General features: G+C 41.6%; 1 protein-coding gene across 2 annotated transcripts in view; it reads left to right on the forward strand.

The window, feature by feature from the left end:
* The window catches only part of KDM5A (lysine demethylase 5A), a 51,688-nt gene extending 33,979 nt beyond the window's left edge, over positions 1–17,709 (forward strand). For both annotated transcript variants that reach the window (XM_054631512.2, XM_054631511.2), the window contains exons 20-28: positions 444–582; positions 1,439–1,618; positions 3,478–3,639; positions 4,630–5,181; positions 6,714–6,857; positions 9,671–9,830; positions 10,337–10,557; positions 12,688–13,098; positions 14,628–17,709. In XM_054631512.2, coding sequence (XP_054487487.1) covers positions 444–582; positions 1,439–1,618; positions 3,478–3,639; positions 4,630–5,181; positions 6,714–6,857; positions 9,671–9,830; positions 10,337–10,557; positions 12,688–13,098; positions 14,628–14,840 — 2,182 coding nt within the window. In that variant the 3' untranslated portion in view covers positions 14,841–17,709. The remainder of the gene's footprint in view (positions 1–443; positions 583–1,438; positions 1,619–3,477; positions 3,640–4,629; positions 5,182–6,713; positions 6,858–9,670; positions 9,831–10,336; positions 10,558–12,687; positions 13,099–14,627) is intronic.
* Positions 17,710–19,540: the final 1,831 nt, after the last annotated feature.

Here is a 19,540-nt window from a genome sequence, read left to right on the forward strand (position 1 = left end):
CTTGAAGCTGTAGTTGGCTTTCTTATTTTGTGGTGTTTTTTTTTTTTTTTTTAACTCCCCAGGAGTTAGATTGTTCTAGAGTTGGATTTGAGATTGAATTGCACAAGTGTTGATTGCCTATCATGTTACACAGTGGCAGGAGACTGAGGCTGTGCTTGTTGCTGCTTCTTTGCTATTCATCCCTCTCCACACAGAACTCTGACTAGGCTACCAACAAGAGACAGCTTTCCTGGTGTTCAGGGGTTGTGATGTTTGCCATTCTAAGCTTGATTGTGCCAAGCCCCTCAGCTTTCTCACCTCCTGTTTGGTAGCCTCCAAGCATAGAGCCATGGTGTCCTGCCCTGCAGTGTAGTGGTGAAGCTGCATCACCAGCCTGTCAGATGTATGCCTTGAGATGACTGGTGTTTTGAGAGAAGGCTGGAATTGGGTTTCTCTTACTCTAGGCCACGCCAAAGTATGATGGCTCTGGAGGGCATCGTGAACGAGGCCAAGAACATCCCTGCTTACCTGCCCAATGTGCTGGCACTGAAAGAAGCCCTGCAGCGAGCTAGAGACTGGACAGCCAAAGTGGAGGCCATTCAGGTAGGGGTTACAGCAGGGACTAGGATCTTCTGCTTGCACTCTTTTATTTGGATATGTCCTTTATTCCTAGCACCTCTCCTCACTAAGGTGGCCTGAAGAGAAGCCTTGCTATGGCTCTTAAATGTGCTTACCAGAGCTCGTGTACTTGATTTTCTGCATTTGTTTCCCCACTGGCTACCCAATTTCTATTTCCCTTCCTTTTATGTATTTCAGAGCAGATATAAAAGCCAGCAAATTCATTATGATATGGTATTGGGTTTTGGAACTGATCAGCATGCTGTCACTGAAAATATTTAGCTGCAGCAGAGGGTGCTCTCAGGTTTTCAGTTTTGGATCTGTCTGTGGAAGTTTTGTTTTTTATGGAAATTTGTTTTTTTCTTCCTAAAATATTGCAAGATTTAATGGCAATGGTGGCCAGAATTTTCTGAAAGAGATGAGTTAGTTCAGTAACCTCTCCTTCTATTTGTCTACCCACATGACTTGGTCCCCAGTTCTGTGATATTTGTTGGTGCTGGTCACTGAACTAGAATGCTTATCTTATACCAGGTATTGTTGGGAGTTGAAATGAGAATCCAAGTAGATTTCACATCAGCCCTTATACAACAGAGAGCATTTAGATAACTGTCTGGAAATGGAATGTTGTCTTATTCCCTAAGCCAGCTGGCTATATCAAAATGACTGTTAAAATAAAAGCTGTATGAGAGAATTGTTTAACAATAGATTGAAACACTGCCCTCCTTTCCTTTCCTATGGAACTCTGTTTTAGGCAGGGACAAAGTAGTGTATGGCTTGAAATTAGACTGGCAGCTGATATAATGATGGATTTGTTGACTTAGAACAATTTATTTCACCCCAGAATGGGAGCAACTATGCATACCTGGAGCAGCTGGAGAGCTTGTCTGCCAAAGGCCGCCCCATCCCGGTGCGCCTGGATGCGCTGCCCCAGCTGGAGTCCCAGGTGGCTGCAGCTCGTGCCTGGAGGGAGCGCACGGGAAGGACCTTCCTCAAGAAGAATTCCAGCTACAACCTGCTACAGGTGAGCAGCACATACTTCCCTGTCAGGAGAAGGAAAGAGAGGAAGGGAAGAACACACTGCTCTGTCAGAAATTGGTCATGATGGCCCTCAGTTGTCTGGAGGGAAGAGCTGGTTTAGTGACACTGGATTACAGATCCTTTTCAGAATAGAATAGAACTTCAGCTGTTATTGGGTGAAAAGAAAGAAAAAGGCAGAAAATCTGTTTGGTTAGTCCTGTTTTATGTATAGACAACCTCATCTCTTACTTGTGAAAGAAGAGGGAAAGTAAAGCATTTTGTTTGTCATTGAAGAAATGTAGACCTGAAATGGGCACAGACCTGTCTCAAGTTGATAAATGTTTTCACTTGCCTTGCTGTTTAAATGCTAAGAAAATAGATATATATTTTATAAACTGTTCAACTATAAGAAAAAAATTAGTCAGCTACTATTTATTTCCCTTCAGTGAATGTAGTGACTGTCCTTGTTTTAATAAAAATCAATCATGTGTTTGAAGATCTGTCTTATCTACTTGACAGACTTCCTTTTTGTAAGGAAAACAGTTCCAGTTCAGCTGCATTCTCAGAGGCTCTATTTTTATTCTCTTATGTTGTTGTTAATTCTCTGAGGTTTGTCTTCACTTTTAGTGAGATGTCCAAATCCAGATGGAATCCCCACTCTCTGACTTTCTCTAGTGCTGTGTGGAGTGCAGTACTTACATCTTGTGTCTCAAAGGGGGCCGGGCACTAATGTTTAATGTTTTCCAGTGGGATTTTCCCTATTGCAACCACATCACACTCATTTTTGTTCACTTTGTGATACATTCTAGATACATCTTTTTCTCTATATTCTTCTGCTTAACTAATTATTTAATATGTTCTGGTTTTGTGTTTTCCTGAATGTAGCAATTTGAGCTTTCCTATATTGAATTTAATTTGCTAGATTTTATATTTATGTATACATTCCAACTAGTCACGATGACTTAAAGCTTTATTCTTGTCCTTAAAAGTGCTTTTCAGCCTCTCATATCAATATTGAAAGGCTTATAGTGTACTTTTAGGGGTTTTTCAGGCACCAAATTGCTGATGTAAATATGAAATAATTTTTAAGACTTGATTTATAGAGGCCCCTTATTGTATTTGTGTGGTGCCCCAATGAAGGAAGGAATGATGAATCTGACTCCATGTTCTCAGAAGGCTAATTTATTTTTTTATGATACTACATTATATTAAAGAATAGTATACTAAACTAAACTATACTAAAGAATACAGAAAAGAGACTTAGACAATGCTAAAAAGATAATGAAGAAAAAACTTGTGGCTCTTTCCAGAGTCCCAACACAGCTTGGCACTGATTGGCCATTGAGTCAAAACATTCACATCAGAAACCAATGAAACAATCACCTGTTGGTAAATGATCTCCAAACACATTCCACATGTGAGCACAACACAGGAGAAGCAAATGAGATAAGAATTTGTTTTCCTTTTTCTCTGAGGCTTCTCAGCCTCCCAGGAGAAAAATCCTGGGCAAAGGGATTTTTCAGAGAATGTGAATGCCACAGCCCCTGAAGGGAATGTTGAAGTATGAATGTCTAACTGCATGTTGGTGTGCTGGTATATGCATGATAGTGTAATCTGAATAAATTCTGTAATTAATCAGAAAACACATTGGCTCAGTTTGACCTGCCATGTCACTGGTTGCTGATCACATTGCAGTTCCCTAACTATGAGATACTTCTGTCCTTATCTGTTTATTCTCTTTTTCCTATTAGTTGACAGGTATCAGAGGGGTTAGATTGCTGGGTAGTTCTTGTTCCCTGGTGCCACTGTTGTCATTCCTTGGTGAGATGTCCCTGACAGGATGAGTTTCCTTGGTGGTTCCAGGTTCTGAGCCCACGGACTGATATCGGTGTTTATGGGAGCAGTAAGAACAGGCGGAAGAGGGCGAAGGAGTTGATGGAGAAGGAAAAGGAGAAAGATCTTGACCTGGAATCCCTGAGTGAACTGGAGGATGGGCTGGAGGAGGCCAGGGATGCTGCAGCTGTGGTAAGGAGCAGTGAAAGGCGGTGTCTCCTCCCTGTGTGGGCTTAAGTCATCTCTAATCTGTAGAAATTCTAGAAATAAATGAATTTCACTGAAAGAGATACCTCATAATCTGGTGTTTGACACAAGAATGTAGTTCAACTTTAATTGCAGTGAAAGTAGAGTTCAGAGTGTTACTGCTGGTATTTAATAACATTAGGTGTGTGTAAGACTTAAATGCTCTTGGGTTAGTGTCTGTTGCTGCTCATCTAATATTAACATTTATTGAAATCATGTGGAAATAATGAGGTGCAGCTCTGCCTTAACCAGGACCAACACATACTTGGTTAAGTCAATTTTGTGATCTGCCTGCAAATGCTTGGTCATGGACACTGGGCTGGAGGGATTGTTTTATTTGGTTCCTCTTTTTTGGAGGATACTCATGCTGCTTATCAGAATAATTTGCTGATATCTGGCTGCCCTTTCCCTGGTAGCAAAGAAAATATATGCAGGGTCATTAATATGGCTTGTACACAATCTATTTTACTGTAGTATGTTTGGTTATAGTTACCTGAAGGGAAACATTTAGGAAGTGCAATTTAGTTCAGGAGGTATGTGGTCACTCAGATGCTTCTGAAACAATGCTCAGCTCCATTGTCTCAATAGTAGTTGAATGGAACAGATTCTGACTTCTTCTCTGGAGTCAAAACCTATTCTTCTGGTGGCCTTAGGACAGATTTAATTATAAACTTCAGAAACTTTGTAGATATTGAGAGGGTTATCTAAAGTTTACATAGCATCTCTACCAGAAGGACTCTAGGGAGTAATGAGCAACTGAGGAGGAGGTATCTTAGATAAAGTTTTAATTAGATCATGTAGTTCCTAAATTTTGGGCTAGGCTTAGATCTCTTGATCTTTTTGAGTTAGCTGGTTTTTTTCTGTTTTCTTGTGTTAATAAAATGAAATCTCTCTTAGCTGTGAAGGTCATGACATGTTTTTGTCCTTGCTGGGCAGGTGGCTGTATTCAAGGAGCGGGAACAGAAGGAAATTGAAGCCATGCATGCTCTCAGGGCAGCCAACTTGGCCAAGATGACCATGGTGGACCGAATTGAGGAGGTCAAGTTCTGCATCTGCCGCAAGACAGCCAGCGGCTTCATGCTGCAGTGCGAGCTGTGCAAGGACTGGTTCCACAGCGGCTGCGTGCCCCTGCCCAAAACCAGCTCTCAGAAGAAGGGCTCCAGCTGGCAGGCCAAGGAGGTGAAGTTCCTGTGTCCCCTGTGCATGCGCTCGCGCCGGCCGCGCCTGGAGACCATCCTGTCGCTGCTGGTGTCCCTGCAGAAGCTGCCGGTGCGGCTGCCCGAGGGGGAGGCCCTGCAGTGCCTGACAGAGCGAGCCATGAGCTGGCAGGACCGAGCACGGCAGGCCCTGGCCACCGACGAGCTGTCCTCCGCTTTGGCCAAGCTCTCCGTGCTCAGCCAGCGCATGGTGGAGCAGGCGGCTCGAGAGAAAACGGAGAAAATCATCAGTGCAGAGCTGCAGAAGGCAGCAGCTAATCCTGACCTGCAGGTAGGGATGGGAAGGTCTTGCTGTTCCCTCTGCTTGCTCTGATTTAGTGTCTGTAGGAGAGATGGGGGGGTAGGACGGTCAGGACGAATGGAGATGAGAGGTCTCTGAAGCCAGGTTGTGGAACTTGTGGTTTATTGCAAAGGGCCTGGGTGTAGGGCCCCTACTTGGAGCTGCCAGCCACAGCTCAGAGCAGGCCTGAGGGAAGTAAAGACAGTGGTAAAAAGAGAGAAGGCAAGAGCATGGTAAAGAGAATGAGAGAGTGAGGAAGTGTAAAGAGAGCGAAGTTCCCATGACAATATCATAAATCTACTTCTGTACTGAATGTTCTGATTTTCACTAGCCAATCTAGTACAAGATACAGATCCTATAGCATTTACATACAGCCTATAAGAATCATTACATTACCATACTGTGTTACATTTTAAACCCTAAAAGCTACTCTTTGGACCCCTTCTGCCAAGCTAGCAGAATCTGCTCTGATCCTTGGCCCTGTCTGCAAGCAGAGGGTATTGTTTAATCAAAAGGGGATTACCTTCAGCTGACCATACCATTGTTTTCCAGTTGTTCAGTAACTAAGGTATCTCCAAGCTTGCTTACATTTCAGTCTTGCTTAGTTTCCATATTCTCAAAATCTTTTGCCAGGCAATCATATTTATTAGGCATTCCTGTTTCATCTTCCCCAACAAGTGTGTCAAAATGTCTTGTTTTTCTTGGAGAAGGGTGGGGGAGAGGGGAGGGCAGTGAAAAGCTGAGGACTACACATGGTAAAACTTCTTAGTTTAGTGCTCTACAGGTTTTGGCTGGCTTCTGTTTTGTACATTGCTGCTCCAGGAGCAGGTCTGTTCCTCTGTACTCATTGTCAACAGCAACTGCTGCAGTTGCTCAGAATTTTAATTATTTCCATACTGTTGACTTCTAAGGATTGGGTTTTTTTCAGTTTTTGATATGTAGACGTGTTCCAGTGTGTTTAAAAAAAGATACAGATCATTCTGCATTGTGTCTGTAAGAAACATCAGGTCAGCTGTAACAGCTGGGTACAGGCCTCAAGATGTGTAAAACAGTTCCCACTTTGGTGTCCAAATTCCATTTTCCTCTTTACAGAATCCAGCCTCTCAATATTTATAACTTCTCATGGATTGTCATTCACAAGCATTTTGGTGTCCTGTTAGTAAATTTCAGCAAGGAATGTAGTCAAACACTGATAGCTGACCATAACTGACCTCTTCACCTTGAGAGTGAGGGCAGGTCATGTTGTGGTGAAGAAGCTGTAATTTGTAACACTGAAGAACAATATCTAGATCTTTCCAGTCACCATTATTAAAAACCAGGTAATCAGAATCTAACCAAACCTTTTACTTGGGTGTTTCCCTATCTTTTTTCACATCTTGCTGTAACAGGTATCTTTTGTGATGTCCAGGCAGTTATCCTCAGGCCAAAAGAACCACTGTTTTCTTTGTTAATAACTCTTTAGGTCTTACAGATTTTTCTGGGAAATTTTATTGTTTCATTTCCATATTTAATTTTTTTTTTAGGGGCACTTGACAAGTTTTCAGCAGTCAGCCTTTAACAGAGTGATAGGGAGTGTGTCCTCGTCCCCACGGCAGACTTTGGATTATGATGATGAAGAGACAGACTCTGATGAAGACATCAGGGAGACATATGGCTATGACATAAAGGTAGGTAATCCAGAGAGGTTTGTTTGAATGGAATAAATACAGAACACCTGTCTTTTAATCCATTTTTCCAGAATATTTACTGTATTTAAAACTAGCTGTTTATATTCTCTGCCCTAGTGCCTGTGGCAGAAGAGGTACTTCCTGATTTTTATCTCAATGTCCCCATTCTCTCAACTGTTGTGAAGTTTTGTAATGTTTTTATGCAAAATTTCCAAAGTCCTTTCCACCTTTTGAATTTCAAAAGATGCCTTTTAATGCTGAGGAAAAAGACACACTTAAAAAGGGATTTGTATTTATAACAGCCTGGAGGATGAACATTGTCTTTATGCCCCATTCAGAGATACCATGAGTCATAAATATAAGAATCTATATGAAGAGCTCTTGGAAAGTTTTTGCTACAGCAAAAAGATCAGCCTTCAAAAACTGCATGCTGTGTAAGAAGTTTCCTGATGCCAGAGCTTTGTTCATGTTTTCATACCTTCCTCTTCATTCAGCCCTTGTATAAAGCAAGTACATGTGTTCCATTTTGGAGTGTGGAGTTTTTTGAGACAAGATGTCTGGATCATATTGTAAAATTAGTGTCTGGATTTAGTACAGAAATTGTAACTGCAGTTAAATTTCTGAGGTGTTTTATTGAGAGAAGAACTTTCATGAGAAAAGGCAGTTGTGGAGAAAACCATGTGTTTTCAAGGTCTTGAAATGTCCTTTTGAAATATGTAGAGGCAGAGGCAATGCCACGGTTGCTTCTTGAGCAGTGTTTTCTTTTTAGTGATAATATCTCTGCCTTTGAAGATGGTATCTTAAGAGACATGTAAATTCTTCTAAGGCAGATATTCTGGTTTATAGAGGGGCAGCATATTCTCCAGGTATGATGTGCTGTAATCTCCTATTTTTAAGTGTTTTGTTTCTCAGCAGCCTGATGCATAGAGTACACAGATTTGTCTTAGAGTCCCCTGTGAAATGCCAACAAGAATACATTGCTGTTGGGTGCTACAGCTTTTAATTAATTTAGTTTTATAAATAAAAGTAATCCCCAAAACTGTTCTTTGCTTCAGGGTTCTTTATGAGGCGTTTTCTGAGGCTGTGATACAACATGTCAAGAAAGATGGCATGTGCTTGCCAGGATCTTGGGGTTTTTCAAGAGCATAATTTCATTTGTTTAATGATTCTACTGTCATAATTTAGAAATCTCATGCTTAACCCTTTTGGTTTGGATGTTCACCATAAAAAAATACGTTTAAGCAAAGTCGATAGAGACCAGAAACGTCTTCTGTTAGGTCTACTAAGATGATTGGAATAGAAGACAAATTTTCAGGCAACCAATCAAGTTCTTCAGGTATAAACTAGGAGATGCAAGATTTTAAAAAACCCCAAAACAAAAAAAACCCAAAGTTGCTCAGAATTTAATTATTTCTATACTGTTGACTTTTAAGGGTTGGTTTTTTTCGGTTTTTGATATGTGGACTTGTTCTAGTGTGTTTAAAAAAAGATACAGCTCATTATGCATCGTGTATGTATTTGCTCTTGTTGTGGACCCTGTAGAATTAATCCTGAATTCCTAAGGCTCTGTAGACTGTGTTTTGAAAACCACACTCTCTGGCTTCTCAAATGTGCAGTTGTTATAAAGTAGATATGAAAATATGATCTGTTTGATTATATGGCTCTTAATTAAAACATGGTTCTTCCAGTAAATCTTCATTAGGAGTGCAGTAGCTAGGTTTTTTTCTAAGGTTTGTTCCAAGCAGACACATTCACTGGTCAAATAATCTGCAATCTGTTTTCATTTTTTGACTTGTATTTTTTCCTCATTTCTTTGCACCGGTATTGCCTATGGCCGCTAATGATGATTTTTAAAAAATTTTAAAATTTATATGTTAGCCCTGAACTTCCTTTAATGTAGTACAATAAGATACCCATAACAAGACATTGTTCAAGATAAAAATTCTTCACTGTGTAGGGAGAAGTACCTTCCTCTTTCTGAGTATATTTATTTTACCTTTTCATCTGGGCAATTTAAATTTGAATTTCCCACTTGTAGTTCTGTACAGAAATCATTAATTTGTACTTTCTTTTAAACATACAACTGAAGGCCACAGAGAGAGATATTACCATTCTCAAACTCTCTTTTTATGTCATAAAATTTATGTCATGTCTTGTCCAATACCTTGAGCTGTTCAATGTCTTACTCAACACAGTGAGATGCGCACAGGCCAGTGCTATCAGTACTGTGTTCCTGGAAATATTCATGACAGCCCTCTTTTTTTAGTATTTGGTCCTAATTTAAACTGATTTAAGACTTCCATAAAAGTACTGATCTCAGGATAGCATTTGATTGCCATTATGCTGATATTTCTCACCGTGCTGGAATGCCCTTTTTTTTATCCTAAAAAATCCTAAATTATTTCTTTCTATAGTCACTATAATTTAGTCAGCATGCTCCCTGCTTTATGGAAGATAGTCTTCATGGGCTTGCAGTCTGACTTTTCAAGCAAAATAGTAAATTATGTAGGCTAAGTAAAAGCCTCTTTACATCATGTTGACTTCTGAAGACCATAGTTAAGGTGCTGAGTGAGGAAACTTTTCAAGTGTTTTTTATGCACTAGCTGTAAATAAACTGACCTATCTCCATAGTTCCTGTAATCATCCACCATGTAAGTAGGGATATAATTTTTACCTTTGATCTTGGTATCTCTGATGGAGTGCTTCAGAGGAGGGCTTTAGGAGCAGCAGACTGCTCAGTCTTAGTAGAATTGACTTTGAAGCAGGTATTTTCTGGATTCAGATGTTGCATGTTTTCTGTGTGTCTTTTTCAGGACAATGCCAGTGTGAAATCCTCCAGCAGCTTGGAACCCAATTTGTTTTGTGATGAGGAAATCCCCATTAAATCAGAGGAGGTGGTGACACACATGTGGACTGCTCCCTCGTTCTGTGCTGAACACGCCTATTCCTCTGCTTCTAAAAGCTGCTCTCAAGGTATTTGCTTTGTATATATACATTGAGATAAAATTAAGTAGATAACTGGGATGAGCAGTCAGTGAGGAGTGGAACTGCTCTGTATCCACACTAGCTGTACAGGATATGTTGTCTGGAGGAATGTACAGCAGAGTTACATTGTAGTTACTTTCCTGATATTTGATATATAAACCTGTGCCAGTGTGTTTTAGTTGCTACTGTTTCCCACCTTGTTGTAAAAAAAACCTAATTTCTTTTGGTTTCGATCTCTTCCTTTTATCTTTATTTGGCTTTGCCTGGGGAGGTTTAGATTGGATATTAGGAAAATTTTCTTCACTAAAAGGATGCTCAGGCCATTGGAACAGGCTGCCAGGGGAAGTGGTGGAATCATGTCCCTGGAAGTGTTCAAAAGACATGTGGGTGTGGCACCTGGGGACATGGTTTAGTGGTGGGCTTGGCACAGACTCAGTAATCTTAGAGGTCTTTTCCAGCCTTAAGGATTCTGTGTCTTGGCTCCTGTCTGAAAGGTTCTAGCACTCCAAGGAAGCAGCCTCGCAAGAGCCCGCTGGTACCTCGCAGCCTGGAGCCCCCCGTGCTGGAGCTGTCACCTGGAGCAAAAGCTCAGCTGGAAGATCTGATGATGGTAGGAGATCTGCTGGAGGTATCTCTGGATGAAACTCAGCACATCTGGAGGATTTTACAGGCCACTCATCCTCCCTCTGAGGACAGGTTTCTTCATGTCATGGAGGTAGGGAACTCGGAGAAATACTCTGGTGTGGAACAGAAATCCCACCACATTCTGTTGGTGGATTAATATAAATATCATCTTGAGTAGTTGAGTGCTCAGCTTGTCATGTTTGGATTTCACCTGGAGAAAGTAGTAGGTTACAGAAAACAACAGAATAAGTGATGCAGAAATTCAATTCTTGATCACTCATGCCATAGCACTGTCCTCCACAGTTAACCATATTTAGAACAGTTTTCTCAAGTAGTTCCATATGCAAACCTTATTTTAGAAGGTAACAGGTTAATTGAGAAAACACTCCTCTTGATTGTGCCTGGAAATGGAATCTGCAAAAGAGTTACAAGAATCTGCAAAAGAGTTACAAGAAACATTTAGGAAGATGAAAAGTTACACTTAGCTTATATGACATTATACTTGTATGTTACTGAACTTTCTTACTGGGGAAAGCATGTTTTGATAATGCAGACAGTAAGGTTCATGTTCTTCCTCAAAATAACATAGACGTAGCAATTTTTTATTGATACACTGTGAAGATGTCTTGATTGCTTTGCTCAGCTGCCATGGATCAGGCAGGTTTATCTGCTGATTCTGAGGTCTAGTCAAAATCACTTGGCTACATTGATGGAAAAGGCAAGGAATGTGTGCTAGAATAGAAACTTCTCTTAAAGTTTCAACTCAAGCTGTTGGATTAAGAGCCAGAGAGTGAAACCCCTTTTGTATCATCTGTCAGCTGCAGTTAGGGGTCAGTTTGACCATATGGATTATATGATGGCTTGTGGGGTTACTGAGCTGTACAGGAAGAACAGAAGATGCTGGTTCTTTCTTGGCTTTTTGGTGGTGTACAGCAATACAAGATGGAAGGTTGCATGCTGTAAACAGTGAGGTTAGGTGAACAAATTAATTGGTGTCTCATTTTCTGCATGCCATCCATGCACAGTGGGTGAGTTCAAGTGTTGCCAGACTGCATCAGTTAGAAGCGTGGAATACAAAACTGCCCCTGCCTCCCTGTTCTGCTGCTTTACCACCTTTCAGCCCAAGTACTACATAAGTGTAATGTTCTTTCAGTGTAATGGTTTTGGCAGGGGCTTGATTGAAAAGCAGCTTGAATGCCAGCAAATAGCAATTTATAAATAATATGCCAGACTCTTATATTAATAGTTGAGCAAGGCTTTTTTCCAGGAGAGTGGGGTGAGGCGGGTAGAGTGTGTGTGCATTATAACTTTTTCTGGTTAACCTTTATGAATACTTGCTTGACCAGAGCTGCCCATTTTGAATTGAATATATTCTATGTCTGTTTACATACAAAATAAGTAGACTTCTGTGAAATAATCTGGAGAGGATTTGGTTTTGGGTGGAGTAGCTATATTAGGTAGTGTACAGTAAACAGTCTCTTCTGGTTTATAGTATGTTCTTAATCTATTAATAATTAAGGTTAAAGTATATAGCTGCATTGACTGAAATCAAATCAGTCCCATTTGTACAAAGGACTACACAAGTGAATCTTTCAGGTATAAATGGGACTTGTCACTGTGAATGTTACCTGCAGGGACAGAGCTGGCCAGTTTTAAGCCCCACTTGTGATGTGAATCTGTTATTTAAGAGCTCTTGATGACACCAGGATATTTACAATGTCTGCCAGTTTGGAAGCCATTCATATAATAGATGTTGCTTTCTCTTCTTGCTTGAGTTGCTGATACATTTTAAGAATTCACCAATTACTCTTTCTTAATCTCCAAAACAGCAGTTGCTTTCTCTCGAAAATAATTACAGGCAAGACTGACCTCGGATGAAAAATAAGCATCTAACAAATGATTAATCTTCTCAACTTCTATTAAAAAACAATGTGAGAAGGGAGTTGTAATTATTGCTTATTTTGCCTTCTTACCCTTGCTGATAGTTTACTTTTTCCAGTGGGTATTTTTGGCTGATTATACTTTGACACAGTTGATAACACTTAGGAATTTTTTATAGTATGGTGAAAATCAAGTTAAGTGCTTTTTTTGTTTAACAGTATGTTGTTGACTAGATTTCTTCATGCCATATCAGGGTAAATGTAGAGGTAAGTACATTTGTCAAAGCTCCGGTTTGCAGGAAATGTGTCTTTGAGTAATATGTGTATCTTTTTCTATGAAGGATGACAGCATGGATGAAAAACCACTGAAAATGAGAGGGAGGGACTCTTCTGAGAGGAAGCGGAAACGAAAACTGGAGAGAGCAGAACAGTTCTTTGGAGATATGAAGCAAAAATCTAAAGAGCTGAAAAAACTGGAAAAACCCAAGAAGAAGAAGCTAAAACTCACTATGGATAAGACAAAGGAGCTGAACAAGCTGGCAAAGAAACTGGCTAAGGAAGAGGAGCGGAAGAAGAAGCGAGAGAAGGCAGTTGTGGCAAAGGTAGAACTGACCAAGGAGAGCACAGAGAAAAAAAGAGAGAAGAAGGTTCTGGATATTCCTTCCAAGTATGACTGGTCAGGAGCAGAAGAGTCAGATGATGAGAATGCTGTGTGTGCTGCTCAGAACTGCCAAAGGCCCTGCAAGGACAAAGTGAGTTACCCCTTAGTTGTGTCACAGGCAATTCTGTGCTAAGTCAGAACCCCTGTGCCAGGTAATATTTAAGTTGAGCACCGTGAGAAACCAAAGTGGTGTGGTTAGAAATGAGAGATGATTGAGTAGTACTTGGTAGGCACATGGATTTAGCAGGTTGAACTGTAGGACTTCCTTATTCTCTTAGGTACTTCAAAAGAGAAGATGGAAGATTAGAATCTGGGAAAAGGTGCTCTGTTTTGGTTGTGAAGTTTAACTTCTTCAAGCTGTGCCATTTTCTGTTGACTGTGTGCAACATGCATTGGCTGATTCAAAGGATTAATTCTTTGATTCAGAAAGAAATATTCCTAGCTTTACTGTGTCCCTGAGCAGGAGTGGGATGTGTGATGTTCCTAAATGAAATAGATTTTCTGTATTTCTTGCATACGCTCTGTGAACAGTGATGTTGCAGGCTGAGTGATCTTCTTAAACTTCAGTGGTTCATTTTGTTTGTTGGAGATAAATAATCAATTATTTTAGACCTGATTGGATTATTACAAAAGAAACTTGATCTGCCTCTCTGTGGTACTGCCTGTCATGATTGTCAGCTTTTAACACAGACTGATGATCAAAAATATTTTCAAAATGTTTTTTCTGTACTTTTTTACTTTCAACAGGGGAATACCATACTTGTCAAAAAATGGCAGATCCAGGAATGTAATGACTGAAGCTGCAGCTGTTGATATCCATTACTAATCACTTTGGAAGATTTGTTCAGGAGTAGTTGGCTACAAACCAAAGTAACATCTGTATGAAGATAATGTTACTTCATTTTAAATAGGTTGCCACTACTGATTTTCTGATACAGCCACTCCTGTTGCTTTTCTGATACAGTTTTACATTCCCCTGTAAGTGGAAAGCAGAAGTGCAGCAGTAACAATTTTTATAGCTGTACCAGTGGATGCCATTAAAATGAAGGATCTGTGTTTTTTACCCTGCAAATCAATTTCTGCCCACTGACTCCAATTAACATGTACTTTTATTCAAATAATTACAGAATCAAATCAGTAACGTTTTTTCCTTCCTGCGTTCTAACTCATTTTTTGTCTTTTCCAAATTGTTCTACAGTAGGTTCAGCTCAAAGTTTGTATTGTAGATTAAATGTTCTGACACTTAGGACTTAAATTTACAAAAGTGGCTGTTTGATAATGCAGTCTAAGAGGGTGTGTGTGGAGACTCACCTGTGCTGAAGTAACCATCCCTGAGCCTTTTAAATATGTTTTAGAGTATCTGAGGAGAGCTGAGTCATTTTCCTCAGGAGTAGTAGAGTGTTCTTGTGCTGTTGCAGTGTAAGGATGCAAGAGGGGCAAGGTTTGTTGAAGAGTTAGTTTCCATTCAACTGAAGTAGCTTGCTTAAACAAGCTCTCTAGGGGCATTAATTTTTGCCCCAGAGCTTTTATATTCTTGGTAGGTTTAACAGAAGGTGTTTTTGTCACAAACTGTGCCTGTGTGTCCTTCCTTGTAACAAGCTGTGTGTTGCTCTCTTGCAGGTGGACTGGGTGCAGTGTGATGGGGGCTGTGATGAGTGGTTCCATCAGGTGTGTGTTGGGGTGTCCCCAGAGATGGCTGAGAACGAGGATTACATCTGTATAAACTGTGCAAAGAAACCCCTGCAGGGGCCCAGCAGCCCTGCCCACGCCTCACCTCCTCCCTTCCTCCTGAGCTACAAACTACCAATGGAAGATCTCAAGGAGACGAGTTAGCAACTGCTCCATGCCCAGAACTTCTTGGGAAATGGACCACTGGAGCCCTTCAGAAGGAGAGGGGTTTGAGGCTGATGTAGCTCCTGAGCTTCTCTTCCAAGGATGTACAGACGTGCAGCAGAGCTGGTCCCTTGGGTGCTGCTGCCTTCCTTCCTGCAGTGGCACTGTCAGGGCACAGAGGCACCCGCTCAGCTATGCACACCCTGCCTGAGGAGCAGCTCCAGCCAGTGCTTCCTGACCTGAGTGTTTCCATCCTGGAGTGTGGCTCTTGCTCTCAAGGACTGAGCAGACTCGAGGCTGTTAGACACTTGAGGGTGTTAGAAGTCCATGTTGGCAGTGGAGCTGGCCTGGAGCTGGTGGGCATAGGCTGGAGCTCTTAGACCTACCTGGTTATCCTGAGGAGGTGACTTTGGAAGTTATCTTTCACCTCTCCATGCCAACCCAGTGTGTAGAGCAATGTCTTGGGAGAATGAAATTGCCTCCAAATCCAGGCAGCTAACACTACACGATAAGGGTGGGAGCAAGTGGATGAATTTCTTTTAATTTCTCTATTGTAGCTAAAGGGCAGAGGAGCTCACAATGGCAAAAATCAGCAAAAGTTCTGTTTACCAAAAAAGAAGCCCAACTCTACTCCACTAGGCAAATTTTTTTTCCTCAGTGGGAAACAACTGATCTTCCTGTCCTGAGGAGGGCCAGAAGTCATTGATGATGTCTAGCTAGACCAGAACTTGGGAAGAGCAGAGTGCTTCCCTTTCCACAGGGATGCTCTCTCCTGTTCTAGGCTTTGCTTAGAGTTCTGCACTCCTGCACATTGAAGTTGTGTGGCGCAGGGTGGAGCTGGCAAGGAGGTACAGCACCCAGGGCACAGCTTCTGAGATCTGTACCCAGGGATGGGAAGGAAAGAAGACAGCCCACTTACCTCAGAGGTTACACTGACACGTGCTTCTGTGAAAAGTTTCACTCACAACTTTCCAGTATCACCAGGCTACAGGCATGGCCTCCTGTGATACCAGCAAGCAGTCTGCAGATACTGTTCACAGTGCAAACCCCTCCCTGCTGGCTTTGCTGGGTGTGTACCAGTGTACAATCAGCAGCAGTTCCTGTTTGAAGTTGCCCCTGGCTTTGCCAGAGGACCAGAGGGCTTGGGGTCATCCTGGGTGACAGTTGTTTTAGTAAATCCATTTTTAAAGAAGGACTTGTTTTTACTTTTTTCTAAATGTCTCAGACTACTGACTTGTTCTATAAATAGATTATTTTTCTTTGATTTTTTTATACTTACCACTGTTAACCAGCAGCACAGACAGAGGTTCACAAAGCAAAAACCTGCCCGTGGGCTTGGGTTTTTTTACTCCATTCCTTCCTTGTAGTACAAGGAATTAGCAGTTACCTTCCCCATTCTAGCTTGACCAGCTGCCTGTGTTTAAATAGGTAAATACATTTCATGTGCTACCTTTGTATTTGGGTTTGTTCCTGTTAGTGGGGCATCTGGGCCTTAATGACTCCAGTGGATGCTGGCCTTGTGTATGTGAATGTCTGAAGTCAGCCCCTGGGCTGTCTTGTCTCCCTCTCCACTCGCTCCCTATTGTTTCCATTCTTCTGCAGTTCTAGGAGTGTTGTAAGTAGTGTCCAGTCTTACTAGGAGCTGGATTGGGATTTAAAGAAATATTGACAAAAACAAAGGTGTGCTGTCTTGACTGTTCTGTGTCCCTTCTCTTGTTCTCTGATGTTTGGAAGTTTATTTATTTGGCAGAATTATCCATCCAAAAAAAAACAAACAACTCAGCTCAGGTAGACAGAACTTTATTGTTTTCTTCTGTGTGCCTGCTACCTGGGAAGAGGGAAGTGTGCAAAAGGAAAAGAAATAAGATGGAGCACAGAAGATCCAGAGTCTTGGGAGCTTTGAGTGCAAATTGGACACAGACTTCTAATCCCTGCTCCCCAGAGACTTAATGTGATGTTAAAAGCAAAAGCAAGCTGTGGTTAAGCGTGTGGCTGAACGGGCACCCTAGCAAATTTAAGAGTATTATTTGTTTACTTATTTATGAAGGAGTCTATGCTTTAGATAGACATACCCTCTTTTTGCCTCCAATTACTTTTTTTTTTTCTCAATGTACACTTAGTTTTGGTAAACTGATTTAAGCAGTTGTTACTTTTCCTTCAAGCTTTAACCGACGGTACTACGTAAGTGTTTCCCCATATGGAGTGGATAAACGATCTGTCACAGATGTTTAATCGTTCCAGAAGTAGACTAGTACAAGATTTCTTAAGGAATCCCAGTGTTCTGTATTCTTTCCTGACTCCTAGAATTTGTGACACAGCAGGGGAAATATGGTTAGCATCTCCTGTTAGCCACTGAGCATATCCTGGTAACCATTCCTGCATTCTCTGTTGCAATGAAGTCATTGTATGTAATTGCCATCAACTGGAAAAGAGATCTTTGAGTAAACCTGCATTGCATGTTCCTGTTTCTCTGTGTAGAAGGTGTGGTGGAGAGTGTTGACAGAAGCACTAGTTACAACAAGATGGAAGCAAACAGCTCTACAATGCAACTGTGGTCATTCTGCTGGTAACAAGCACAGGAAAGAGCAAACAACAGAAAGAAATGTGCAAATCATATGCAAAAGTCACGTTTTTAGTAGCTGTTTTTCATGTAGCCGCGTGGAGAGCCTCTGTTCCACTGTTGGAAGGAGGTTGCCACACTTTTCTCTGGTCACAGATGTCTTGTCTGCTTTTGGATAAGGTGTTCATAAACTGAAGACCATTATTAGCTTTACATCTTATTGTTTAAGCTTGTTTTTTAAGAGCATAATTCCTATCAAAGGATTGCTGATAGTATGAACTTATGAATAAATGTTAACTTTTGGAAAAACCTGTAGTTTAGTGGTTGAAAAACCCAAAGCTACAGTTGTGGTGTTGTCTCCAGATCCTAGGGGTTTGAATTTTTATAAAAGCGTGTGCAGAGAAGCCAGCCAAAGCCAAGACAGAAATGTTCTTACAGGTCTGCTACAGCTGTGGGAAAACTCTCTCATGCTTTGGGGACAAAATCTCAGTACACAAAAATATTAGCTTGTATATCTAGAAAGGTGCATGTCTTAATGCTGTAGTCTACAAAGGCTGCTTGCCACTGCTGCTGTTATTTCTTTTCATGTGTCTGACACAAAAGGTCAAAGAAATTACCTGAGCTGTTGTGAGGAGCTGAAAATGGCCAGGGCTTGAGTTGTATGGCTTGTACAAACTAGGTGTTTTCAGGTTTTTCCTGTAAAAAAACAGGGCCTGCAATTTGGCAGCTTTGCTTGCAGAGAGATAAATGTCACTGCTGACCTTCAGTACCATTGCCTTTAGGATTTATGCTTTTGACAGATCTGTAGCTGAATGCTGGTGCAGCCTGGACCATTGGTAATGAAGACTTAAGAGTCTTCAGCAACTTAATATTGCTGATATTATGGGAATTATCTGAAGGGATTGGAACACAGTCACACAGCATAAGGTAACAGGCAGTTTTCGTTATATCAGCCACACTGTGAAACTTGCACTGATCTTTTCAGTTTTTAGAATCATAGAGTAATTTAAGTTGGAGGGCACTTCTGGAGGTCATCTGGGTCAACCTCCTGACCAGAGCAGTGGTGACTTTAAAAGTAGGTGAAATTTTTCAGGGTGGTGTCCAATAAAATTTTGAGTATTTCCAGGGATGAGCATTCAACAACTTCCCTGAATTTCCATTTGGTTTTGTAGCATCTTCAGTGCAAAATTCACTTGCTGTAATGTGCCTGTTGCCAGAGTCTGGCTCTGTATTTTCTCTAATCATCCCTTAGGTAGTTGGAGACTGCAGCTCCAGCAGCCTTGGTCTCCAAGCTGAACAAATCCACCTCAGCCTCCCTTGAGCCATGGCATGAGCTGCAGCCTTCTGACAGTCTTGGTGGTCCTTGTTGCAGGGAGCCCAAAACTTGGTGTGTTACTCCAGGTACAGCTTAAAAGTGTTGAATAGAGGGGTGAGTTTACTTCCTTGAACCTGCTGCTCACACTTGTGCTGTGCAGCCTCCTACAGGGCTGGCCTGTATGGCTGCAGGTACTGCTGACTCCTGTTCCTTCTGGCTACTGTTAGCCCCAGATCTTTTGGTTTCTAATTTCTCAGATACAGGACTTAAACTTTCCATCAGCACATCACTTCAGCCAGGAAAGATCCAACTGAATGGGAGTTCCCTCCTCCTGAGTTTTGGGCTCTGCTGCTCCAATCCTCTGCCAGCATTGTTTGATGCCATCTGAGTTGCTCTATACCACTACCCAGGTGGGTAAGAAGAAACACCTGAGCTACTGCACTTTGAGCTGTCTCCAGGATTTCAAATTGGTGACTGCTGAAGCCTGAGTATTGAAGTCCTCCCCATTTTTTGCTGCCATTGTAGGTTGTCCATCCACTCCCCCTAAGTGTGTTTCTGCTGTAAATCAGGGTGAACACCCACTGCTGTCCCCTTGTCCATCGAGTGCATCACAGAAGGCAGCCAGATAGGGCTCAGGTTAGAGTGGTGACTGTTACCTTATCTGAACACCTGGTGGAGAAGTGGAATCACTGCCTGATGCTGAAGGACCAGCCCCAGAGGAGTGTAGTGGTGCTGCTGCTGCTCTCACCTGCTGCCAGAAGGGGAGGCTCCACAGGTGTAACCCATTTCCAGGTTTGTATCTCACTGGTAAGGTTTGAACACACT

The sequence above is a fragment of the Agelaius phoeniceus genome, chromosome 5 (assembly GCF_051311805.1).
Source record: "Agelaius phoeniceus isolate bAgePho1 chromosome 5, bAgePho1.hap1, whole genome shotgun sequence".
Taxonomy (NCBI): domain Eukaryota; kingdom Metazoa; phylum Chordata; class Aves; order Passeriformes; family Icteridae; genus Agelaius; species Agelaius phoeniceus.